This window comes from Nyctereutes procyonoides, unplaced genomic scaffold (assembly GCF_905146905.1).
Source record: "Nyctereutes procyonoides isolate TBG_1078 unplaced genomic scaffold, NYPRO_anot_genome, whole genome shotgun sequence".
In the NCBI taxonomy this organism is placed as follows: Eukaryota; Metazoa; Chordata; class Mammalia; order Carnivora; family Canidae; genus Nyctereutes; species Nyctereutes procyonoides.
Window position 1 is genome coordinate 22,269,966 of NW_026575133.1, and position 26,654 is coordinate 22,296,619.

Here is a 26,654-nt window from a genome sequence, read left to right on the forward strand (position 1 = left end):
AGAGAAAACTTTCTTCTCTGCTTCTGCCTAGCAAAAAAAAAAAGAAGTAAAGAATGCTCTCAGTATTTAAACTGTAGCTATAGTGGAAAGCAAACTGAGCAAAGGCAAGAGATACAAATTCACTTTGGATTCAATCTTTAATAAACATCAATAATTATTGAATATGAATTCTGAGCCCAGTCCTGTGCTAAGACCTTCAGATAGAAGAATAAACACTAGCCAGTGAACTTGCAGGTCCAGCTCCTTCAATGGTAGTATTTCTTATGGTAGATTGATGCACTGGCTTTTGGGTTTATGTATTAGTCTCCAGCACGTTTGGTGACCTAAGTCAATCCCTGGGGCTTAATCACCTGTGTGTCTTTTACAAAACTGAGTTTTTGGATTTCAAGGCTGACAAGCAGACCCAGGCGAGTGGGAAACAATCCATTGGAAGTGAATGATCCAGAAGGTGTTCTGGCCTTTGTTCCAAAAGGAATAATTTGACACAGAAGAGAAGTTCCAGGATAATCTCTAAATCTGAGTTGAAAAGCTAGGCCCAATATTAGCCCAAAGTGTAAAAAAAACAAAACTCAGCCAAATAAATTGAAGATCTAATTGGCTTTATTAAAAGATTCATGAATCAGGCAACATCGCATCTAGCAAATAGAAGCTCTGAGGAGTTCTATAAAATGGAAGGTTTTTATAAGAAGGAAGATGGGACTGGAATGCAAAACAAAAAAAAAAAGAAGAAAAGAAAAAGAAAAAAAAAGGATTGTTTCAGAGAAGATCATCTTGCCTTAGGAGGAAGGGCAGGGGGTCTTATTCTGCAGATAACTTCACCTTCCTCTGGGGAATTTTAGAAAAGGCACAGGTGACAGATTACCTCTTTGTGCTTATCAGAAAATTCCTGACTGACAGGTCTGGACATACCTCTGGGGGAAACTGACATTAGGTTAGGTATTAAACCCTGGTTTGGGGTCACCTGGGTGGATCAGTGGTTGAGCGTCTGTCTGCCTTTGGCTCAGGTCATCATCCTGGGGTCCTGGGATGGAGTCCTGCATCAGGCTCCCCACAGGGAACCTGCTTCTCTCTCTGCCTATGTCTTTGCCTCTTTCTGTGTCTCTCATGAATGAATAAATAAAATCTTTTAAAAAATAAAAATAAATAAACTCTGGTCTGGTGACATGGCCTGACCCAAGTAACACCATTTTGGGCCTGTGGTTTTCTTTTTAATGAAAGCACAACTTCTCAAAATATTTCTGGGGAAGGGAATGAATCTGCCTGCCTAAGAATCTGAAATGGAACCTCCCCACAAATTCTCCCTCCGGGGCCACAGACTCTGTCACGGAATTGCTTGGTTTAGGTTACAAGTACAACCACCCCTTGAACCAACTAATTTTTCACGACTGGCTTTGGTCCCTACCTTCCAAATGAAGGTCAAGATTTAAGATAGCAAGAACGAACCTGTCCCTAAAAAAGATCCAAACCCCCAAAAAGGTGATTTGTCTTTAAAGTTGTCCAGTGCAATGAGATAGTTTGTATATCTGAGATGCGAGGTTGAGGGTCATAAAACCAGGGCTGACGCAATCTTTTTTTAGGCTCCGAAAAGAAGGCAGGTGAGTTTCTATTTGCACTTGCATTTTCTCCCTGGCTTTGTTATGGTGTCACATCAACATTCCGGGAGCTCCTTAGGCCTTTGGAGGGGAAAAAAAAGTGATTAAAACATACTTGAGGGACGCCAGTGTCCCCGAGGATCTTGTTCATAAGGGAGCAAAGGGGGGGGGGGAGTGGCGAGACTTTAGGTGAAAAGCAACGACTTTAAAGGCTCGCGATGACTTTGTTTTTATAGGAAGGAGCGGCAGCAGGCATCCCGCGCCCGAGTGCCAGTCCAGGGAACACCCACTGCGCTCCACGCCGAGGGAGGGAGTCTGCAAACCGAAACCCGCCCGGCGCACGCCGACGACGCCCCGCAGGCGGCCCGGCCCGCCGGCCAGTCTCGGCCCCGCGCGGGAGGGGGGAGGGGAGAGGAGGGCGGGGAGGAGGGCGGGGGAGGGAGGGAGGAGGAGGGAGGGGAGGGAGGGGAGGGGAGGGAGGAGGGAGGGGGAGGGGAGGGAGGGGAGGAGAGGGAAGGGAGGGGGAGGAGGAGGGAAGGGAGGGGGAGGGAGGGAGGGAGGGGGAGGAGAGAGGGAGGGGAGGAAGAGGGAGGGGAGGAGAGGAGGGGAGGGGGAGGAAGAGGGAGGGGGAGGGGGGAGAGAGGAGGAGGGAGGGGAGGGGGAGGAGGGAGGGAGACGGAGGGGAGGGAGGGCAGGGGAGAGGAGACGGAGGGGAGGGGGAAGGGAGACCGAGGGGAGGGGGAAGGGGAGGAGAGGGAGGGGAGGGGGAGGGGAGGAGACGAAGGGGAGAAGAGGGAGGGGAGGGGGAGGAAACGGAGGGGAGGGGGAAGATGAGGAGGGAGGGGAGGGGGAGGAGGAGGGAGGAGGAGGGGGAGGGCGCCCGCCCAGGCCCCGCCCCGCCCCGCCCCGCCCCGCCCGCCCGCCCGCCCCGATTATAGCCGATGACTCAGGGCGGAGCTCCGCATCCAACCCGCTCGCCGCCAACTTCTCTGGATGGGACCAGAAGTTTCTAGCCGGCCAGTTGCTACCTCCCTTTATCTCCTTCCCGGTTGGCAGCGAGGAGGCTATTTCCAGACACTTCCACCCCTCTCGGGCCACGTCACCCCCTCCTTTAATTCATAAAGGTGCCCGGCGCCGGCTTCCCGGACACGTCGGCGGCGCGCACCGCTCTCGACCCCGCAGCGGCCGGCGAGCGACTCGGCGTCTAGAGGCCCGGACCCCGCGACCCGGCCCCCCGCGACCCGGCCCCCCGCGACCCGGCCCCCCGCGACCCGGCCCCCGACCCCGACCCCGACCCCGGCCCCGGCCCCGGCCCCGGCCCGGCATGAGCGCTGCCACCCACTCGCCCGTGGTGCAGATGGCGTCCGGCAACGGCGCCGGCGACCGCGACCCCCTGCCCCCCGGCTGGGAGATCAAGATCGACCCGCAGACCGGCTGGCCCTTCTTCGTGGACCACAACAGCCGCACCACGACGTGGAACGACCCGCGCGTGCCCCCCGAGGGCCCCAAGGTGAGCCGGCGGCCCCCGACGGCGGGGGGCGGGCCCGGGCGCACCTGCGGGCGCGCGTCCTCCGGGTGGGCCTGCTGCGCCCCGACGAGCCCCGGCGGGCGGGGGGGGGGGCACGGCTGTGCTCCTCGCCGGGTGCCGCCCCGCCGGCCGGGCTCCGAGGGGCCGAGGGCGGCCTGCTGAGCTCCGGAGGCCCGGCCGCGGGGACCGGCCTCGCAGGAACTCTGCCTCCTGAAGTCCCTCTACTCGGTCGAGGGGCATCTTGACTTCAGTCGTCTCGGGCACAGAGTGACTCAGGGAACTGATGTGACTACATTCCCCCCCCCCCTCCCTTTTTTTTTTTTTTTTTGCATCTGCAGTTAAAATTCTATTACTCTTTGAAACGGTTTTCAATAAGAATATATTCTGCTCTGATTTGTTGAAAACAAGATGTTCTTCTCCCAGGCAGTTTCTAAACTAAAAGATGGGAGACTGTCTCGTGGTTGACCATTGCCTTAAGACGTTGCCTCCCACTGGCAGGAGAGAGAATGTTTTTTTGTTTGTTTTTGTTTTTTTTCTTTCCTAGTGGCATACATTCCCTTCCTTGTTATGGTATTAAAATACGTAGGATTTGTTGCTAATACACAAATAACTAATTCAGAAGTACTTCTGTGAATGCAGCAGACGTGTGCCTCACTTACGGATTTGCAAAGACATGTGCTGAACCCTTAAGAGCATGAAAATTTGGAAATAGGAATTTGGAATCCGTCTGTTAACTTAAAAGGTTACAACTAACTGTGCTGCTCTTCTAATTTCCTATGAATTTGAACTTTTTCAGAATAAAAGGCGTGGCAAATAGACGCTTAAGGGAAGGGTAATGTTATGCCATCTGGGCAGAAGTTTTAAAAAGCCATGGAGAGTTAGTCGTTTGTTTCAAAGATTTAAAAATTCACAAAATTAGAGGTGGTTTACAAATCATTATTTTACAAGAGATGTTTGTATCGTCCATTTTATTTCTATGCATTTTTAAGTTAAAAATATTGATGAAAGTTTGGTGCCCAACAGTAAGATGTTTGTTGAACATTCGGCAACTTACATTTATGAGAAATTAATTGTATATTTTTATCTGAAAATTAGCCCAAGAGTATGTAAGTAGCCAGGATGGGCATAATTATATATACTTTTTTTGTGTATCTGCTCAGCCCATTATTGGGTGAGATACTGCAGTCTGCATGGATGTAAATCTTACGTGTGGTGTAAAACTATCATTTTGAGGTCTCCTTCCTATGGAGACAGGGACAGTCAGAATCTGCCAGCACCCTTTGTTGTGAGTGAAGGTCAAGTTTGAACGTAGCCACTGTAAGCGCAGCCTAAACCCAGATTGCCAACACTTTGTTTTTAGAATAAGACTCACCCAGCAAGTTGAGATCTTTGTGTACCCATCCAGTGGATTGGTTAGGCTGTGGTTTCATAAACCTTTTTAAAGGGTTGGAAAAAACCAGGTTGAGTTACTATTATTCTCAACAAATAGAGAAAACAGCCACTAAGTCAGAAATCTGACACCAGAAAAGTGGACTTGAAAATTAAGTTAGAAATTTTGAAGTTGAAAGGCCCATGAAGATCTTTTATCTCAACCTCTTTCTTTTACCGTGAAAGAAACCGAGACAGTTAAGTGTGTTTCCAGAGGTCACTCAGCCGGTACTCTAGCAAAAAGAACTGCCCCAGAAGGTCCTGATAAGAGGCGGGGTATCTACTCAGAAGAAGGTAGAGGCGTCTTGAATTTTTATGAAACTGCAAAGTGTGCAGGCTGGGATGTGCCCTCCCAGCCACCAAGAACTGGTTGGTTGCCCTCTGTGCTGTGATTACTTAGATGGTGATGACTGGATGTGGCAACTCAAGAAATGAGTTCTCTACCAGTTTAACTACTTGAGGTTTATCAGCAGGGCACAAACTCAAGGAGAGAACACACGTCCGGTTCATTGGCTCTTTGGGCTTCATTGCTTTCATACCTGTGCTCTGATACATGCAGAACCTCTGGGAGACTGATTCAGTTTCACTTGTGTGAATTACAACCTTCCTCCAGACCAAATAGGAAGGAAAATCCTTCAGTATTGTTTTATGTTAGAAATTGGCTTCCTAAGTGTGTAATGAAAAAGGGCCCTGGAATGAAACAGAGGGCAGTTTTGGAGGAGCTGAGCTAAGCAGACCCTCTGAACATCCTTGTCTTCTAGAGGAGATGCGATCAATCAAGAGCTATTTGTTAATGCGTGAAGAACAGAGCAGGCCCTTTTTGGGGGAAGGACTGCTTCTTGGGTGTTTTATAGTCTAACCTTGTTGGTAAAGGAACGGCTCTCATGGGAAGGAAGTGACTAGAATTTTGTGTTCCTTCCTTCCTTTCTTTTTTTTTTTCTTTTCTTTTCTTTTTTTTTTTTTTTTTTGTTGATGAGAGACCCAGAGAGAGGCCGAGACACAGGCAGAGGGAGAAGCAGGCTCCCTACAGGGAGCCTGATGTAGGACTCCATCCCAGGACCCTGGGATCACGACCTGAGCCAAGGCAGACTCTTCCCCTGCTGAACCACCCAGGCGCCCCAAGCTTTGTGTTCCATTCAGCCTTGTACAGTTGTTGTTTTAGAGTTTATCCTCCCACACTGCCTTGATGTAAAGTGACTCTCTGTCCCTAGTTTGACAGAGGGGGCAAGTGAGAGCAAGCGTCTTGCCCTTCGTAGAAAAGGTAGGGCGGCTACAGGCTAAGACTTTGGGCTTTATCCAGCTCCGCTCTGAGCAACTGGACCTCCCCACCTGCAGTCTTCCTGGATGTCGATTTTCTGCGCACGTGGGCTTGCCACTAATCTCCTGGCAAGTTCATTCCGGTCCAGGCCCCTTCCCTGGCAGAGACGTTGGCGCTCACTTGGGACTCTGAAGATGTGCAGCCACTCCTCCTGGCTCTCCTCTGCCTAAACAAAGACCAGATGCCTTGGAGTGTGGTGCTGTGTTGCTCTCTCACAAAGCTTCCTGGGACCAGAGGGAGACCCTCCTCTCTCTAGCAGGGCTTTGCAGATCTTGGAGGTTACCTGGTAGCACAGATTCCCAAGGCCAGCAGTCTGCTGGGAAGCCTTTTAAGAACACAGATTAGCAGCTGCGTCACTTCCCTTGTCTACCCCCCCCCCCCCATACACACACACATTGAATCCACATTGCTCAGGGTAGGGGCGAAGAATCTGTACCTCAGAAAAGTTTCCTTGATGATTCTGATTTGGAAATCAGACTGGCATTTGGGGGCCACTGGTGGCTGGTGATCCCATTTTGTAGGAGGAGGGGAGCTGCAATTTAGTGCCTGCCTTCCTGCAAGTAGGCCCTGGAATCCCTCAAGCTGTGCCTGCTTAGCATCTAACCTGCAGAGCCTTTGCAGAGGCCCCATTTTCCTTCTTGGTGAGACTCCCCTGGTTCCTGGCTCCTGAGAGTGTGAATATGGGGGTGGCAGTGCCCCGAATCAGACTCAAGGCAGTCCCAAGACCCTCCTATACCCCAGCAGAAGTGAGCCAGAGCATTCCCTTCTTGCGTGTTGCCCTCCCAGGAGAAGCTCACCAGAATAATCTGACTGATTGCACTCGGGCCCTGGGAGAGAGATGTAGAAACACCCTTTCAGAGGAAATTGGAAATGTTTTGAGTTAGGATTGAAGTAGAGAGACTCATTTATTTTCTGCTTCAGGTCTAACAGAGCCTCCTGAATTTTCTTAAAGATGAGATCATTTTGCTCTCTGCAAATCGATTGCAAGCTCTTGGGCCTCTTAGCAGAATCAGAGCACAATCAGGAAATGAGGGGCCGTTCTCTCCTTTGTATCTCTAGCAAGTTGCATGATGGGGTAGCAGATTCCTTTGCAACTGATGAACAGGGATTTGTTGGCGGGGCGGGGAGGCTGAAGAACATGGCCAGATGCCTTAGATGTCTGGCTCATCCAAGACCTTCATTTTACCCTCCGAAGAATAGGCTATGTTTGGCTTATGCAAGAACTGAACATAATTCGTCCCCTGTTCTGTAGAGTAGATTTGCCCTTTATGAGGGTAAAGTCGGTACACAGGAACTGTGGCAGCATTTGACATTAGCCAGGGCCGAGGAAGGCTTAGCTGTTTGATGCTCTTGGGGCTGGTTGTGAGTCAGAAAGCTTCATGCCATCCGTGAGGCTTGATTAGCACTGTCCTCCTGTCCCCATTTCTGGAATGACACACAGTTGTCTTATATAAGGCACTCTACATGTTTACTACTTCCTATTGACATTTTTAAATGGTCTGATGTTTATCATCAAAGATAGGACGTCATGTGTAACCCAAACCTATTCTTCCTCCTTTGCATTTTTGCTGCTTTAATGTTGCTCTTAAATATTTAAGACATCTTAGGCAGGAAAACTGGGAGAAGGCAAAGGCCTTGCTTATTAGGAACCTCTGAGGACCCATTAGTGTTGATGAACACTGAAGAAACCTCTGTTCACCTGATCATGGGGTTCTCAAGCCCTTCCCAGCTCCCCATTGCTGGTTAATCGAGTCTTCACTCAGGCTCCTCTTCTGCATCCTATCTCAGACTCACAGCTGGACTTTCGAAGCTTAACCCCAAATCCTGCCCTTTGCACACGTGGGCATTGATCCCCACTGCGCACTTGGCACTGTGCAACTGTGTGAAGTATCTGGTGTTATGAAGTCTTCACATATTTCCGTGAAGATTTCTTCGGGGGCCTTGGAAGCCTGGCAGCTCGCAAAAAGCTTCATGAAAGAGAATTTCTTTAGGATAGAATGAACCTCAGATTTTTTTTGTTTGTACATATGGATATATATATATATATATATATATATATATATGCCAAACGCTGGTTGGGTGCTTTTACAAACCTTATTTCTTTAAATCCTCAGAACAGCTCTCTAAGATGGAAACTATTAGATGCATCTGAGGCCTGTCAGCTGTGACACCACGGAAAGACTGTTGTGGCCAGAGGTTTTCCCCTCACCTGTGGGTGGGGGTGGGGTCTGGAGCGGTGACAGACAGCCGTGCCACCTTGAGCCTGGCAGCTTCTCAGACCTCCTTTATGCTCAGAGCTCCCAGGGTGATGAGAGCCCACTTGTTCCCCGAGCCTGGGTCTCAATTTAGGAGACGGGCCCAAGTCTTCATTCGTTCATTCCACCTGAAATTTACTGAAAGCCTGCTCTCTGCAAGTCCTGGCGTCTGATGCCATTTGGAGGACAGGTCTGTCTCCTTGCATGCCACTCTCTGAGCAGCATTTCTGACACACACATCTCTCTGGTTGGAAGCCGGCTATCCCTGCTCAGGACTCCCTGTTACTTTGATTGGAATTTTTCTTCTAAAGGGCACTTCCCTGCTTTGCCCTGGGGTCATGTCCCTGTGGGCTGAGAGTCCTGGGGGCAGCCTGCGCCTGTCATCTTTCTGCTGCTCTGAGTCTGGCAGGGTCTAGGTCTAAGGAAATGACTGTGTATGGAGGAGGGTAAAACCTGGGCCGGGCTCCGGACTGGACGGGCTGGTAAAAGAAAAGCTGTCCTTACCCAAGTGCAGGCCCGATCCTGGGGTTAGTGGAAGTTGCTGGAAGCCTTCTGTTGGTTCCTGTGTGCTGAAGTATTGTCCTGGGCACCCCAAATGTCCCCCCGGGGAAAGGTCCCCCCCCTTTTAAAGGTTTTACTTTATTCATGAGAGAGACAGAGAGAGGCAGAGACATAAGCAGGGAGAAGCAGACCCCCTGTGGGGAGCCCGATTCAGGACTCGATCCCAGGACCCTGGGATCACACCCTGAGCCAAAGGCAGACACTCAACCACTGAGCCACCCAGACATCCCGCAAAGGTTCCTTTTTACTGCATTTCTAAATGGCCTTTTCTCCGCAAAGCACTTCAGTATTGATTCCCTAAATTCATCCTGATGAGTCTGGAGAAGGTCTTTTTTTTGTCCCACCAGAGACACAGCCTCTCCGGGCAGACGTGCTGGAGAGGCTGGGAGCTCACAGCAGCCACTGCCCAGCTGCTCCAACAGCAGCCTCAGCGCTGTCAAAGGAGTCTCTCTCTTTTCCCTATGTGGCTGGCAGTAAGACCAGACAGTACACAGTGAAGCTTCTTATTCACTGTCAGTGCGAAAAGCCCAGAATTACAGATTGCTCACTGCCTACGTCAAGAGCCCATAAACAGTACAGAGTGGCTGCCCAAGAGCTCCCAGCGCAGAGCAGTGGCCCTGGTGACTGGGGGGAGACTCGCCGCTGAAAATGCCCTAGCATCCTGTTGGAAAACAACCATTTCCTATTCCGAAATAACATCCTCAGTGTTCATTAAGGTAAATTGTAGATATTCCCCCCACTCCCCCCAGTTATTTTAAAGATTCCTCTTGGACACTGGATGGATGAGTGAATAGTTAAATCCAAACAGCGGGAGGCTGGGAAAGATGTGTGTGCAGAACACAAGGCAGCCACATCACTTTGAATCTTCCACATTTATCCTACAGACCGGGGGGTGGGGGGTGGGGGTGGGCTGGGGGACCAGCTCTCCTGCCCAGACAGAGCTGGGTTTTCTCCTTCCAGAGGCCCTGGGCGCATGGGGCTGTGGTGAGTCAGAATTGAGCGGAGCCCCGGCACTGTCGGCACTGTCGGCACTGTCGCCTGCCCTGCCTCAGCCAGGCAATGACTCAGCACCAAGCACTGGCTCCCTGGCCCAGAGCACACTTGAACTGAATGTTCCAGGTCTTGAGCCTCAGCCCAGCTCGACTGGGCAAAACGAAATGCCTTCTCCCCTGCTGTGTTTTACCCTGGGAAGATGAAGCGTTTGAAGACATTAGCCACAAACAGTTACTATTACAGAGTGTACAGGTGTGGCAGGAATAGCGAAAGGGTTAACACACCCCTGGCCTCAATGTCCGACAAACCTGAGTTCTAGTGATCTCAGATAATCACTCGTTCTCTCTGAACCTCAGTCTCCCCTTCCGTAAAGTGGGAACACAACTGTACCTGTCCAGCAGGATTGCGAGGATCAGGGGGCTAGTGCATGGACAGTGATGAGTCCGGGCCTGACTGGACACGTGTATGGTCCCTGGAAACCATCACAGCTTCCGTGAAGAAGGAGGGGGTACATCACAAAGGCAGACGGATCTGGCTGGACATGGGTCTGTTGGCTCCAGGCAGGCCTCAGATCTTTTTTTTCCCAGAAGCCAGGCCTCTTATCCCCCTGTGCTACCTTAGCTGGCTGTCTTTCCACTAGTGTCTAGATGCCTTCAGCATCACTCAGGGACACAGCAGAGGGGTCAGATGAAGGCCATTGGGCCTTCTGGGGCTTCAGTCAAACCCACAGCCCACAGCCCCAAACAGCTTCCTCCCTGATTTCATCCCTGATCCCTCAGCCAAGATAGGCCAGGAGGCATTGTGTTCCCTGGACTCTACTGCATCGGCTGGCGTGTTTGCCTTCAATCTTGACTCCTTTAGGGGAGTGTCTCCCTCCACCTGTCTGTACAGACCCCAGGACAGTTGCCAGGCAGGAGCTAGGTGCCAAGTCAGTGTTGTGGGGAAACTGAGTCACGTTAACTAAGGGGCTGGCCACTTACACAGCTGTTCTGGACCTAGCTCTAAGGGGTGGAAATGTCACTGCAGGTGGAAGGAGAAGGGGGTTTGCTAATTGCCACCACCCCCTTGAGGGAGTGTGATTGTTGGAGCAGCTGCTTAGGGTGGGGAGGAGAGTCCCCAGGAATTCCCCTCCAGGCACTTCCCTTGGTTAAAGGGGTGCTTGCCCTAGCTGCAGCTGGCAAATTGCAGATTGCAAGGGGGTGGTGATTGTTTTGTACAAAATGCATATCTAGTGAAGTCCTGAACCCCGATACCAACAAACAACTTGTATAGTTGGTGTCTAGCAGCAGCAAGTGATGGGTCAGTGTTCCATCTTTGTATGGACCAGTTGTTGAGAAACCCATGGGAATGAACCATGAGGGAGTCTCTTTATGTAACTTGAGACAGTTTGCTTCCAGATACAGAAATTTCAGGTATTTTTCCATCTGTGATTTCGTGACTTCAGATCACTAGAGCAAGTGTCCCTACTCCTTTTTTCTGAAGAGGAACTAGCTAGGTTTTTCAATTCTCTGAAGCCGTGAGTTCAGGAGCTGGGCATTAGGTGAGCGGGGTTCTCCACCTGGAAACTGCCTGAAATGATCTTGGGCCACACCTGCCACATGGAATCCTTGAGGAGGACTTCGGGGGTGGGGGAAATGGGGGGCTGGGCTGGGGGCTGATGCTGAAATGCCAGCTGTGGTCTGAGGTGCCTGGCCTGGAAGGTACTCGAACACCTTGCTGGGGGACCTACTGAGACTACTGGTGAGACACCAGGAGAGGTTCTGCTCCCCGACAGATCCTCCTACCCCAGCCTGGCCCACGGTTTTCCTGAGGTTTCAGGGGCAGGAGTACAGGGATCCATAGTCAGTGCAAGGTGGGTGTGGATTTGTCTTCAGGGCAGGTCCCTTGAGAGTGGCTGGGGTGGGGACTTCTTACAGGGGAGGGGAATTGAGGGCTCTGCCCCTGGAGCGTTGGGCTGTGTTTGCTTCCAGATTGTAAAGCATTAGGTATAGTTCCTGGTAGAGAAAATGGCACCCTTGCTAATTAGTGGCCTTAAGACTTTCAAGTAGGGCATCTGGGTGGCTCAGTGGTTGAGCGTCTGCCTTTGCCTCAGGTCATGATCCTGGGGTCCTTGGATCGAGTCCCGCATCAGCCTCCCTGCAGGGAGCCTGCTTTTCCCTCTGCCTATGTCTCTGCCTGTCTTTCTCTCATGCCTCATTCTGTCTCTCATGAATGAATAAATAAATAATCTTAAAAAAAAAAAAAGACTCAGGTAAAGGGGCTCCTAACCTAACCGGGTTATTACCAACCGGGAGACCACGGAGGTTTTAGGCATTGTACAGTGTAGGCTCAACCAACTGTTGCTTTGCGAAGCTGGGTCTGTCAATAACCATTTGTGGAATGAAGGAACATGACTGTGTAGGGCTCAGTTTACAAAGATGTTCTTGTGCCTTATTTCACTTAAATTTTGGAGAAATCCCTGGGAGGTGTGGGGACTTTTACAGCTGGAGAAACTGAGTCTTGGTAGTTGGGAGTCCTGTCTGAGGGCCGAGTTGGTGAGCAGCATGGTAGCACTGGAGCTCAGGATGACAGCTTGAAGTCCAGGGCTCATGCCCATTCATTCCTGCTCATTTGCTCACGGTTGCACAGAGAAGAGGTGTTAAGTTTCATCCTATAGAAAGTTCTCCCCAGTAGGGACACACTGGGACACCTGTCTCAGTGATCCCAGGATAAAATATGTGTGCTTTGATAACAAGCAATCGGATAAAGCCTCTAGTCGCCTATTACTGGGCTGTGTCCAGAATTTGTGGTCAGCACAGACTCTTGTCTTACCGGGAGCAATGTACAAAGACTTCTGTGGAGGTAGATGTTGCTTGCTATTCAGAATTTACCTGGCATCCAGTATGTGCCCAGACTTGGGCGGAGGGAGAGACCCTTTATGACAATCCATTGGAAACTGGAGGAATTTTGAATTTGGCTGTGGGACATAGCAAATTAGCAATAATACTTATTAATTAATTTAAATGGCCTAAACATACCAAACAGAACGTTTTGGAAGGATGTTGAAGCTCAACTCTTTGTGCTTTAGAAGGAAGTTTTTCTTTTGTTCCCTGCCTGATAGGAGTGAGTTAAGCTACTTCATTTTGATCCAGGTCCTAGATATATGGGGAGTTCAGGATTTCTGTTTTCCTCCATCTTTTTTTCTTTGTTTTAGAAGTTTTGAAGTGTCATTAATAAAAGTCAACACCTGAATGCTATGAAGGTTCTTCTGGCCTCAAAACCCAGTTACTGGATCTGTGTCCTACTTGAGACTCCAGGGCTATGGAGGCAAAGTGTTATGGGGCAGCCCTAAAAGTTAACCTTGTTACTCTTACCCTTCATTCGGACCACATTGATGGGAGCTGTGACTTGTAGGTGCTGAGAACACTTTTGAGAGAGCTGTGCCATGGAGTTGAGGTTGGGGATTTACAGGAGGGCTGTTTTCAGGGTTCAGAGGCCACTCAGTGTACAGGGAGCTGATTATGGAGATGTCAAGGCAAACCCTGTTCCCCCTCTGTCCCCAAAGCCTCTAAGGCCATGAAGGTGCAACATCCCAGTGCAGTGGTTGGCATATGGCAGGTTGGTACCCAAGAGCTGCTGGTTTTGACCTGTTTTAAGGCACAGGAAGTCCTGGGGCCCTGGGTGGCACAGTCGGTTAAGCAACTGACTCTTGGTTTTGGCTTAGGGTTGTGAGATTGAGCCCCATGTCAGGCTCTGTGCTCAGCGGGGAGTCTCCTTGAGTTTCTCTCTGTCCCTCTTTGCCCCTCCCGTTCTTTGCTCTCTCTCTCTCTCTCACTGATATAAGTCTTTAATAACAATGAAAGAATCTTAAGGCACAAGAAGTCCTTCCCGGGGATCAGTGGCCGCCTCTTCATTTGGGGCCTGAAACATTGGGACACCTTGAATCCCAGTGGCTTCCATTATGGTTTAACTGAACACAGTTAAGAGAGGTCATCTTTAAATTTATATGATGTCAACTTTTCCTTGTTTTTGAGCTTTCTGTAGATGTTTAGAGCTAGAGGGGATATTGGAATAAGAGCCATGAAGAACGCCAGAGTGGGAAGGAACTTCACGTAGATGAGTGTTTCTCACTGTGGTCCTCCTTAGGCTTCACCACATACCTACTGAATCAGACTTTCTTGGGGTTGGCCTTAGGGTATGCATTTTATGCATTTTTAGGGTGCTCCTGTTGCTCCCTAGAATCTGAGAACTGCTGCTTCACAGAGTCTCTGGGCCTTGCCTTTATTTTGCGACTGAGGAAAGTAAAGTCCAGAGAGGAGATGTGAGCTGCTTATATAACACGTATGTGTAGGGACAGATCCAGGATTAGGACCAAGTACAGTCTATTTCCACATCTCTTAGCTGCACCCTTAATGTCCACATTTTTATTAAAAACCAGCAGCAAAGCTCTGGTGCTCTTAAGACACGATCTTAAGCAAACAAGACTTGCATAAGTCCAAGGGCTTAGAATCTGACCTCAAGCTTCTCTAATATTAATACCTTGTACTTAATAGGGCAAATTTTGGCTTATCTGGGGTAATTTTTCCTGCTTTTTATCCTGACCATCTCATGGATGCCCTAAGATGCACCTCAAGATTTTACTGCAGTGCAAAGCAAGGGAGAATGAACCAGTTCATATTAAATGAATGTAGTGAGATAAGTAGTGAAAGTCTTAATTCCTAATCGGATCTTGTATATAGGGATTCCTGACGTCTTTGCCCAAAGATAGAGATGGTGAGCTGCGCTGCACTGGAAAATAGTTCCTGGAGTGCCACCATTACTCCTTAAGAAGCTGCAGGGCAGGCGGTGGTGAGGAGGACCTACAGTGACCTGCCTGGTCAGGTGATCACAGCTCGCCCCTTCCTTCCAGAAGCGTAACCCCCAGGGGGTGGCCCCTGGTCCCCACTGAGGTCAGAAGGGGGCAAAGTAATGAGTTCCAGATGGAGGATGCTGGCCTGGCCAATAGGCTTTCTCTGGATGTTTGGATGCTGGAACTTTTTAGGGGACTGAGGAGCCATGTTCTCATATTCTATGAGAATCATGACTATTAGACGTTTGTCTCTTTGACTTTCTTCATTTTATTTTCAAGTAGGCTCCACGCCCAGCTTGGAGCTCAGTGTGGGGCTTGAACTCACGACCCTGAGATCAAGACGCTTCACCAACTGAGGCACCCAGAAGCCCTACTTGTTTCATTTAAAAAAATTTTTTTATTAGATTGTAATGAAAACCACCATAGAAGACAGGAAGGGCAATTTAACTCTCTCCCATGGTGCTTTTTTAGATCTTAGTCTAGGCGGGAGCTTCATTTCTGGTTTAAATTATTCGTTCGTGTAGAAGTGTTTATCCTTCTGTAAAGCTGGGGTGGTTTTTCTACTTACCTCAAGCAGTGTTTTTCTAAACAAAACCGCGATCAGACTGGAATGGGAGCATTCTTTTTGATAGGAGACTCACAAAGAGACGCTTGGTTGTTTATTACATGGCATAAAGGGGTGGCCTCACCTGGAACCCCGAGTGCAGAACCTTGGGGTGTCCAGAACTCCCCTAACCATGCCAGCTGGCGGCACCATCTTCCAGTGGATCCCAGGCTCAGAGCTCGAGTCTTGGTAGTGGCCCTTCCCCCTTGGTCCTGCCATCCTGCCGCCATGGAGGCCTTCCCACCCTTTCTCCTCCTGCTGGCCTCCCTCGGTCACTCTCCCTTTCCATGCCCTCAGCCCTGCTTTGCTCTCACCTCCTTTCCTGACTGCCTGACTCCTCCCCTCATTTCCTGACAAGGCCTGGTTTCCCCTTTCGGCTCCAACTGTGTTGCTGAGGCATCTCTTGTCAGCTGTTCTCGGGATGTGTCTGTCAGGCCCATGCCCCCTGCCTTACCTTCTTCTGCTCAGCACCAGCTTCGTGTGCTGCCCCTTTCCCTCTGATGCTCGGACCACACACACCCCTGTCTGCCAATGACCACAGCTTTTCTCCACCGATGACCAAACCCAGGCCCAGGTGTAGTATTGGCTCCAGGAGGCAGGCCCAACTGCTCTCCCTTCCTCCCACCTTCCTTCCCTGCATCCTTTCTCTTTTATTTGTACAAAATATATTCAGTGAGATGCATAAAATGCGCAACTCTTGGCAGGCAGCTGCTGCCTCGCCTTCTGGATCCAGGGGCTTCCCCCAGGAGGAGCCGAGCCTCAGCCGCCAGGTCCATCTAAGGTTTCCAGGCCCTGGAAGGGGCTGAGTTGGAGGCACATCTAACAGCCGACTCTGCGGGGGTGGTGGGGTTGGCAGCCCTCGCCTGCTAAAAGCGGATAGTGTGGGTGGAATGCGGTGGGGATGGGCCATTGGGGGGGGGGGGAGATCCAGGGAAGTGTATACTTCGATAGGTTTGTAGGTAGGTTTGCACCTGTTTGCCACCAGGCTGAAAAAGAACATTTCCATCCTCAGAAGGTTCAAGGCCCTCCCAGTGACTCCCATTACCTCCGGGGCAGCCACTACTCTGAATCGTCTACCCGCTTTCTTCAGACACTTTGGGGTCTGCGCAGCACGCTTCGTGCCTTTTTTGGGGAGAGAACCGACATGCATGGCTGCCTTCCAGGCGTCCTTCCCGCAGGTGCTCTCAGAAAACCTCCAGCAGACCTGCGAGATGGGGGTGGCCGGCTCCCTTTTCTAGATAAGGGAATCGAAGCTCACGGGTTAAGAGAATGATCCCAGATGCCAGAACCGTTACCAACGGAGGTCGCAACGCACTGGCACCCTGTCCAGGACAGCCCCAGCGCAGCGAGAGAAGCCCGTGCTTTCCGGGGGGGTTGCTTGCTGCCTGTTTGATGCTGTTCACCCTGTCGCGGGAGCCCGAGGTGGTACCGCATGGGCCCGTGGTGCCCAGCACCTGAGGAGCAGGGTGGTCACCAGGGGGTGGTGAGTGGGTGGGGGCTTCCTAGCCGCCCTGCCGAGGACTGTGCCGACAGCTGTGGCTGGGAGGGGGCAGTGGGCCCCCAGGCAGCCAGCAGGGAGGACGCACAGCGCTCGTCCGGGCCCCTGCTTCGCGCCGGAAGGGGGGCCCCAGCGACGGGACGACAGGCCCACGTGGCGGGTTCGGAGTCGGCCCGGAGTTTCCTCGGCGCCTCTTGCTGCCTCCCTTCTGGTGCCCGTCTCAGGGCAGGAATTGGCTTCTGAATGTGAGGCCTGGCCCCACTGCCTGCTCCTGGGTGACCTGAGAGCTAAGCAGGCTAAAATAATGCCGCCACCCCGAGCACGTGGGCATTCTAATCTGAGAGTGCCTGTCTGCTGGTGTCCCCAAGGACACAGCGACACCCTTGCCTCTCCTGTGTGCGGGAGGCCCGGGGCAGGGGCTCAGCAGGAGGGAAGCACTTGACTGGGGTCTGAAAGAGCGAAGTTCCGGGGTCCACCACCACCGACTGCTGCACACAGACACAGAAACCAGGCACCAGTGACCGGTTCCAATGACCCGGTCACTCCGAGACGCAAATCCGCTCTCCTTCCTCGTGACTGGTTTTGCGGCAAGTGAGCCTCAGACCCCGCGAGCTCCCGGAGTGTCAGGCTTCGGCATTTGTTCGCCGACAGATGCCGCCTCAGGCAGGATCACATTCTCCATCGTCATAGTTGACGTCCCCAGATGTGTGTGAGTGGCTTCCTCCTCTGTAAAGCAGGGCTCAGGAGATAGTCAGGGCTGGCAGCCTTTGGGGTGGGGGGGTCCCTGACCGTGGTTGCTCAGCCTGTGATGAGAAATGACATTGCCCCGTGAGTGACTGACCGGCCTTGTTGTCTGAAACAAGATCTTTCTCTGCGGTACATCTGGAACTTGGCCTTCTCAAGGGTCCCAAAATAGCCAGGTGGCTGAAGGGACAACTCATGAGAGGACACGAGAGGGACCCCAGCCACTCCTCACCAGAACAGGCTTTGTCGGCATCGTCAGACCAGCATAATCCACCCTCCGTAATTTGTTCTACTGGGCTGCCTGCGTGTGCCTTCTTATCTCCCTTTCTTGCAGCTTGTCCCCAAAATGTCCCTAGGTAGGCAGCCTTGCCCCACTGCCACCCCCGTGCAATGATGTCCAGGCTGGGTCCCGTGTTGTTAGGAAACGCTAGGACCTTTGAGGAAGCCGGGAGGCTGGCTGTAATTTAGTGAGTTGGACTTGACTCATCCTTGCACCTTCTGATCTGGGTCTGTGACTTGGGGGACGGTCAGTGGCTCTCCTACATACAGCTGCTGGTTGTCACCATAAAAGAAGCCTGTCTGACCAGTTTGGGAAATTGGGACCTTTTCCTGCTCATTGGCTTTCTCTGTGGCTCACCTGCTTTCTCTTGATGCCCCAAATCCATACAGCAGCCTTGTAGGGGAGGGGATATCTGGCAGGGGGAGAGGGTGCCTGTGAGCAGCCTTGCTCTCTGTGCTGTCGTCTCGGCTGATGCCCAGTGGTGGCGGGGGGTGGGGGGGACTCACTCCGGAACATGGCACTTCGCACCACGTTTTTGCCTCTGTGGGGTGTTTTCTCCCCAGTTCTTAAGCAGACCGTTTCTCCTGTTTGTGTTGTAGGAAGCACCGTCCTCTGCAAATGGCCCTTCCCAGGAGGGCTCCAGGGTGCTGCCCCCCCGCGAAGGCCACGCCGTGTACCCCCACCTCCGGCCGGGCTACATTGCCATTCCTGTCCTACACGAAGGCGTCGAGAGCCGGCAGCCGCGTCCTCCCTTTGTCTGTCCCCAGCCGGGGACACAGCGCTTCCGAACCGAGGCGGCCACAGAGGCTCCTCAGAGGTCCCAGTCCCCTCTGCGGGGTGTGGCAGAGGGAACCCAGCCAGATAAACAGTGTGGACAGGCGGTGGCAGCAGCTGCAGCGGCCCAGCCCCCAGGCTCCCACAGACCTGAGGTAAGGAGGGCAGGCCCCAGACCCTGGGCCAGGCACATGCTAGCATGCAGGGCACCTGGGCCTGGCCTGCGGAGTGGAGGCCACCCTGCAGAGACAGCATGGCAGCCACATAGTGTCCCCCAGCATTCCACAGGTGTGGGAGCCCACAGGGAAGGTCATGGCTTACTTTTGTGGTTGAGAAATTGGGGTTCAGAAGGGTAAACCGCTTGGTCCAAATGCTTAAAGGTGGAAGTGTGGCCTTTCGGGGGCTGGAAGCCTGGCCTTCCTGCTCCTGTCTGGGGCTCCTTACTCCTCCTGGGCTTTCTGTGTCAGAAACACAGGGATAGTGATGGGTTGTTTCCTTCAGTTCTGTACTTAAAGGTAAGTATTAACTGCATGGAGCTGGTTTGATAGGAAAATGAGGCACATACCTGCCCGCACAGTATCCCATGGTTTAAAAAGAAACCCAAAATTAAAGAGTCAGGAAGTCAGCTCCTTGACGGTAGGGTTTTATTTTTAAGCCTGAAGCCAGTGCTTCAGTGCACTAATATCTAAAGAGTTCTTAATCCAGTTCTTAGCTGGGATTTGAGAGCCCGTGGACCCCAGAAGGATTCCTGAGCAGTAAGCTCTTCCGGTTTCCCTGCCTGCAGATTGTCTGCTGCTCGTGAACACAGATTCTCGCTCTGTGTCTGTGGCCAGAGTTAGCACCGCCTTCTTCGGCTCTGTTCTTTTCCTTTCTTGAAGGAGTACCTGTATTTGTAATATTTTGTTGTGAAAATCCAAAGTGACACAATAATCAGATAAATCTTAATCAAATTGGAGCTAACAGGGCTCTTTGAAGCCAGCTGGGGAAACACGCACTTGGTTTTCTAGGTGGTCTAGGGGCTGGCCAGCTTCCGGGCACGTGACATGTGCTGCTCCCCACATCCAGAGACATCAGTGTGTGGCCCTGAAGCTGAAGCACATCCACGGATTATTTTACTGAATCTTCTAGTCAGCTCGGGGTGGCAGGGCACTTTCTATGCTTAGTGCCAAAGGCTATGAAAGGGCGCCTGGGTGGCTCAGCCAGTTAAGCATCTGCCTTTGACTCAGGTCATGATCCCAGGGTCCTGAGATCGAGCCCCACATCAGGCTCCCTGCTCAGCGGGGAGTCTGCTTCTCTCTCTCCCTCTGCTGCACCCCACCCCTGCCCTGTCCCTGTGCGCGAGCAAGTGCTCTCTCAAATAAATAATTTTTTAAAAAGGCAGTTCAGCTGGTAAGAGTTAGAATGCTGGCCACTTGGCTCTAGAGCCTCAGGTCCTTGCAGTACATTTTGGAGATGGAAAGGTTTATAAGCGGAAGGCTGTATTAAATGTGTTCCCCTGAGCAGGCACATACGGAGGCGAGGTTGGAGCACCAGGGCAGAGGGTCACTCGTTCCTCTACTCTTTGTGTCTTGCAGCGATCCCAGTCTCCAGCTGCTTCGGACTGCTCGTCGTCGTCCTCCACAGCCAGCCTGCCCTCCTCCTCCAGCAGGAGCAGCCTGGGCAGTCACCAGCTACCCCGGGGCTACATCCCCATCCCCGTGATACACGAGCAGAATGTCGCCTGGCCAGCAGCCCAGCCTTCCTTCCACCAAGCCCAGAAGACCCACTACCCGGCTCAGCAGGGTGAATACCAGACCTACCAGCCGATGTACCACAGGGCCCCGGGGGACGACTGGGAGCCCCGGCCCATGCCGGCAGCGTCCCCATTCCGCTCACCTGCCCGGAGTGCATCCAGCCGGGAGGGCTCTCCGGCCAGAAGCGGCACACCAGTGCACTCCCCTTCGCCCCACCGTGTGCACACTGTGGTCGACAAGCCTCAGGTACGGAGTTGGTGTTCACAGGCCGACCGACTCCAGCAGCTTCTCTGCCGGGGCTGAGGAGCTCCGTGCGGGTGCCCTGGTTCCTCCGTGGGCCTTCACTAGCTCCCATGCCTGTTACTGGGGGAAAGCAAGATTCTGGAATTGGCTGGTTATCAGCAGAAACGCAGGACTGGTACTGGGTACTCTCAGTACTTTCTGCAGCTTTTGCTCATTTGTCATTGCAGCTGCCTTTAGACAGAACCTCCCTCACCTCAGCGAGAGACAGCTGGGCAGCATGTAGGGTGTCACACACGTGGGGCCCGGCTATCTTAGCGCCCACCACACTTTGTCAGGGCTCTTCAGACCCCTTGCACACTGCAGCCAGAGCCTCATCTCCACCTCTCCTTCCTCACGGATGCCCCTTCTCCACTCTACAGGCCCTTTCTGTTCTTCGTCTGTGCATTTGCTTTTGCTGAACCAACTCCCAGAAATGCCATCACACTCCAGGTTCTCCCCATCCTCCAAGGGACCAGCCAGTCTTGCCTCTTCCATGAAGCCTACTCCTCTTTCTCACAGCATCCCTTCACGGTCCTTTAGGGCTTGGCATGTGTTACGGTGTGCATTCCGAAAGTGTTCAACATCTTACTTGCTGAGCTCGGCTCTGAGCTTGATGACAGGGGCAAGCCTTCTACCTCTCTCCTTGGTGGTAAAGGGCAATGTTGCCGGTAAAGGACCGGCCTGCCAGCTGACCGGGAAACCTTCCGGCGTGGGGAAGTTGCAGGCACAGACCTGTTCATCCTTCAGGAGCAACTTGTAGGGCACATCCTGGAAGAGGAGGAGGTCATGTAGCTTACTTAGCAAAGCCTTGAACAACCCCGGGCCCCCCAACTTGAGCAGCCAAATTGGTTCTCTGCCATAGTTTTTAGAAGGAAAGCCCCTTGTAGGCAAATGCAGGATGTCTTACTATAAATAGTGACAGCACCCTCCTGTGGTTCTTTTTTTAGCTTATTTATTTGGAAATAATTTCAACCTTACAGAGGAATTACACGAATCCTACAAAGAAACCCAATACCCCCTTCATCCACATTCACCGTTAACATTCTGCTGTATTTGCTTTGCCATTTCTTGTTTCTATATGTTTTATCCACGTGGTTTCTTTGTTGGAGATGTAATTATAGATACGGTGCCCCTCTACCCATAAATAATTCAGGAAATATTTTCCTAAGAAGGACCTCATCCATAACCACAGTTCAATTATCAGAATCAGGAAACTTAACGTCCTTACCACATCGTCATCTGATACACAGTCCACTTTCAAATCTCCTTGATAGCGGTTTTCCCTGTTCCAGGATCTAATCTAGGATCATGAGCACTGCATTTAGATGTCCTTTCTCTTCAGTCTCCTTCATTCTGGAACAGTTCTTCGGACTTCCGTTGCTTTTGTGACCTTGACTTTTTCAAAGAGTACACAAGCCGTGGAGCCCTTAAGAGTTTCCAAAGTCATTTTTCTTACTCAGAGATTGTTTTAAAACCCAGAGAGGGATGTGTGCCTGGTTGCCAAGTGGTTGAGGGCATCCGCGCTGGCAAGATGTCTGGTAGAGAAGGTGTTGCTGGCGCTCAGATGGCTAAGTAGCCACTAGATCCCAACTTGGGCTCAGGGAATCTCGGGAAAGCAGTGCCCATTCGCAGAGCTAGAAATGCTTCTCCCTGTGTCTTTCCTATATATTCCCCATAATCAGTGAAACTATTTAATCCTATTTCTTCCTTAATCTTGTTTGTAGTGCCCTCCCTTTTAGTGCTTGTTCAGAGATTTCTTTTTGAAGGTTTGCAAAGATTGGACCTAACTGAATATTATAGTGGTAAAAATTTAGTATTTTAAATTGAGAGTACTTCAGAAATCATGTAGTCTGTTACTTCCCAGTTGATGAAATTAGGATGTGTGAGATTTAAGAAGTTTGGCTAAAACACTAATTAGAAAAGCTATACTCATCCCTCTGTGTATTGCAACATTATTCACAATAGCCAGGATATAGAAGCTGCCCAAGTATCCATCGATAGATGAATGGGTAAAGCAGATACGGTGTACATATACAATGGAATATTACTCAGCCATGAAAAAGAATGAAATCTTGCCATTTTTACAACAACATAGATAGACCTAGAGGGTATTAGGTTAAATGAAATAAGTCCAAGAAAGATAAATACCATATGATTGCACTCATAGGTGGGATCAAAAAAAAAAAAAAACAAAAGAGCAAACAAGAAAGCCAAGTAGACTCATAAATACAGAGAACAAACTGATGGTTGGCAGCAGGGAAGTGTGTGGGGGGATGGGCAAAATAGGTGAAGGGAGTTGGGAGGTACAAACTCCAGTTACAAAATCATGGGCATGAGGGATCCCTGGGTGGCGCAGCGGTTTGGCGCCTGCCTTTGGCCCGGGGCGCGATCCTGGAGACCCGGGATCGAGTCCCACGTCGGGCTCCCGGTGCATGGAGCTTGCTTCTCCCTCTGCCTGTGTCTCTGCCTCTCTCTCTCTGTGACTATCATAAATAAATAAAAAAAATTTAAAAAAAATGTAAAAAAAAAAACAAAATCATGGGCATGAAAAGTACAGTGGAGAGAGTATAGTCAATAATATTGTGATAACAGATGGCGACTGTACTTACCATAGTGAGCACTGAGTAATGTATAGAACCGTCGAGTCACTGTGTTGCGCTGCTGAAACAGCATTGTGTGTCAACTCTACTTCAGTAATAAAAAAGGGGGTGAGGTATCCACTGAAATGCTAGAAGAGGGAAGATACTTGTTTTAAACATAGCTCATTCTAAAAATTTTCACTTGCAGTTACATTAAAAAGCATGTCAGCCTATATGGCCAGAAGTCAATGCGGAGACGCACAGCTAAGAGTTGGCTCTGGCACAGATGTGCCCAGCGAAATTCTCACAGTTAACTATTTTGGGCATCGTGCTTATTCTCAGAAAAATACATCAGTCTGGGCAGAAACCACTAGGCTGTCATGGATTTAAAAAAAAAAAAAAAGATTACAACTTGTCTGAAACAGGAGAGGGACCATCACACCCTGAAGAGAGACTGTCCACACAGTGTGAGGAAGGGGACATTTGGCAGGTATACCTCCATGGCTGCATCACCAAGATTCTGAGTCACGCAGGACTCTGCTTTGAGCTAAACTAGCTCAGCAGTCAGTGAGGTGTTTGGTATTTTCATTTTTGAAAACTATATTGGTTTTCTTTTTGTTGCCCTAAGAATACTATCCACAGAAAAGTTCAGTGAGTGGTGACAGACACACAGTCCAAGGTGATGAATGGAAATGAATGGTTTGGTCACACACATGATCAGAATGTTTTAATTTTGTAACAGTGCATGGTTGACTTTGAAAATCCCTTTTGCACCATTAAAGCCATTCCCCAGTTTTCTGTACCCTCAGTACTAGCTACCAACAACTGCCTGTGACTCTCAGCCAGTCATTAAAAATATCTTTGTGTCCTTGCTTCTCCTCAGCAGCCCATGACTCATCGAGAATCTTCACCTGTTCCCCAACCTGAAAACAAACCCGAAAGCAAGCCAGGCCCAGTTGGACCAGATCTCCTTCCTGGACACATCCCGATTCAGGTGATCCGAAAGGAGGCAGATTCCCAGCCTGTTTCCCAGAAGCCCCCACCCCCATCTGAGAGGGTGGAAGTAAAGGTTCCGGCTGCTGCTCCGGCTCCTTGTCCTCCCACCTTCACCCCTCCTGCTGTCCCCTCGTCCCCCAAGAACGTGGCTGCCGAAGAGGGGGCAGCCCCTGGCCCTGCCCCCGCAGAAGCCGCACCTCCCAAACCAGGAGAAGCTGAGGCACCCCCAAAACACCCAGGTGTGTTGAAAGTGGAAGCCATCCTGCAGAATGTGCAAGGGCTGGAGCAGGCTGTGGACAACTTTGAAGGCAAGAAGACGGACAAAAAGTACCTGATGATAGAAGAGTATTTGACCAAAGAGCTGCTGGCCCTGGATTCTGTAGACCCCGAAGGACGAGCTGATGTTCGTCAGGCCAGGAGAGATGGTGTCAGGAAGGTTCAGACCATCCTGGAAAAACTTGAACAGAAAGCGATAGACGTCCCGGGTCAAGTCCAGGTTTATGAACTCCAGCCTCGCTCCCTTGAAACCGACCAGCCACTGCAGGAGATCATGGAGATGGGTTCCATGGCAACAGACAAGAATAAGAAAAGTGCTGGAAATGAAGAAGATCCCAAAACTGAAACCCAGCAGCCAGAAGCCAAAGAAGCAGCAACTGCAAACCCCGGCAGCACGACGGACACAGCTGGAAACCCAGCCGCACCATAGTCTTCTCTGCTCAACACAGCAGACCCGGGCACTGGGAACTGCTGGTGTGCTTTAGGGAATTTTAAGTTGCATGCATTTCAGGGACTTTAAATCAGTTTGTTTTTACTCTTCGTAGGCGGTTGGTACACAGTAACTTGGGTGGAGGCCAAACACACTATTAAAGGGCTAAAAGGAAAATGATGCTTTTCTTCTGTATTCTTATTCTGTATAAATAAAGCAGTTGCTTGTTTCAGAAGTTAACCACATTGCTTGTTGTTGGGGCCCTTTCTGTGCACGGGCACCACATGTTAGCCATGGTTGTAAGCTGTCTTCGTGTAGCTCTGGCCCGAAGGAGATTTCTGGCTGGTAGATGTGGTGTTAATTTCCCATCGCACAAATATGGAATCCATTTTTCAGAAATGTTGCCCTTTGAATGGGATGATTTTCTTCATCTCATAGCTAAAATAGCTAACTTTAGATAGAATAAAATGTGCAAGGAGCCCTAGGAATATCTGTATGTTGGATGACTTTAATGTTACGTTAAGAGAAAAAAGAAAATAAAGTAATAATATAACTCAAAATGGTTTTGTGTGTGTGTGTGTGTGTGTGTGTGTGTGTGTGTGTGATCTCTAAAGTTTTGAGGAAGGGCATCATCAAGATTGTGTCTCATTGGCTTCAGTGACAGTCAATGGCAGACACATTTACAGGCCAGCTCTGGGATCTAGGACCTCTCTCTTGGCCCAGCTCATGAGATAATGAGTGTCACATTTCATCCTCAGATTGCAGCTGTTACCTGGGAAGACCCAGGGCTGTGCACCCAGGTGATGGGAAGGCACCTGTTCGGATTGGCCCAGCCCAGGGGCCACTCTGGCAGCATCTCTGCTCACCTGGGGCCTTGGGCTGCCATCAGGCCTCTGCAAGGGCTGGGATGGGTCAGATGCGCACACAGGAAAACCAGTTGCTCGTGTTGCCCAAGGCTGACCAAAGTGTTCTGCACAAAGTCCAGGTCACTGGGGTTGAGAATGTGTTCTGTGAGAGTCTCGGGCTCATCTTTATCTGACGCTTCTCTGAGTCATCAAACCAGGCTGGGTTTATCATCCCAGATTGGGTTCCTAGAAGCCATTGGGGTTAGGATCAGATGCACTCAGAAGCCATGGGTGGAAGGAGATCCTTCTCTGTATGGTGAGTGTTTTTTAAAAGCTTGGGAAGGACCACAGCCTCTGAATGCACTAGGTTTTGGTGTTTTAACTGCATGTAAATCAAAAATGGAAGAGAAGGACAGTCCTGGAAACTTGGAACCCCCAGAGAGCATGCTGACTTAGGGCCCCCATGCCGAATTCCTAATGACTGTATTGAGCTTAATATTGGTGTGTGACTGTGCTGTACAAAAATACACGCTGGTGGGGTTGCCACTCTTAGCCTGCTGAGAAAGTTTGAAGTCATTCGGATGGGAGTCCGCCAGCATCATTCCTGGGTGAACTCGTGGGGAGTACAAGCTCGTTGCTGATGACACACCATTGATTCTAGAAGCCTGGATGTGCAAAGAGGAGAACAGACCTACCAGACTGTTTTTAAAATGAACCAAAGATAAAGAACGTGAGCATTTCTTTTTGTGACTTGGGTGTCTATGCTCGACAGAGCTTTTTTTTTTTTTTTTTTAATATATTGACAAGAGACACAAAGAAGCAGAGACATACGCGGAGGGAGAAGCAGGCTCCCTGTGAGGAGCCTGATGTGGGACCCGATCCCAGGATTCCAGGATCATGACCTGAGCCAAAGGCAGATGCTCGACCACTGAGCCACCCAGGTGTCCCGCTCAACAGACCTTAACATGAAGTTTCCTCGGATGGTTATGAATTGGACTGATGTTATTTTTATCACTAAACATCAATAGATAGCCATTTACTGTAGTTAGAATATTTTCAATCATCCAAATCAGATGATACCTGGTGGATATCTCAGTACGAATTATCTGA

At 50.6% G+C, this 26,654-nt stretch overlaps 1 protein-coding gene across 2 annotated transcripts; it reads left to right on the forward strand.

Annotated features, from left to right (window-relative positions):
• The first annotated feature begins 2,522 nt into the window (after positions 1-2,522).
• On the forward strand, positions 2,523-25,259 carry BAG3 (BAG cochaperone 3). 2 transcript variants are annotated; one of them, XM_055300457.1, is made up of 4 exons: positions 2,523-3,102; positions 18,229-18,558; positions 19,978-20,382; positions 23,881-25,259. In XM_055300457.1, exons 1-4 carry the CDS (start codon positions 2,917-2,919, stop codon positions 24,697-24,699), a joined length of 1,740 nt encoding a protein of 579 aa, XP_055156432.1. In that variant the 5' UTR covers positions 2,523-2,916; the 3' UTR covers positions 24,700-25,259. The 2 variants fall into 2 exon arrangements, with proteins under 2 accessions (XP_055156432.1, XP_055156433.1); XM_055300458.1 differs by having other exon boundaries at positions 23,884-25,259.
• Positions 25,260-26,654: the final 1,395 nt, after the last annotated feature.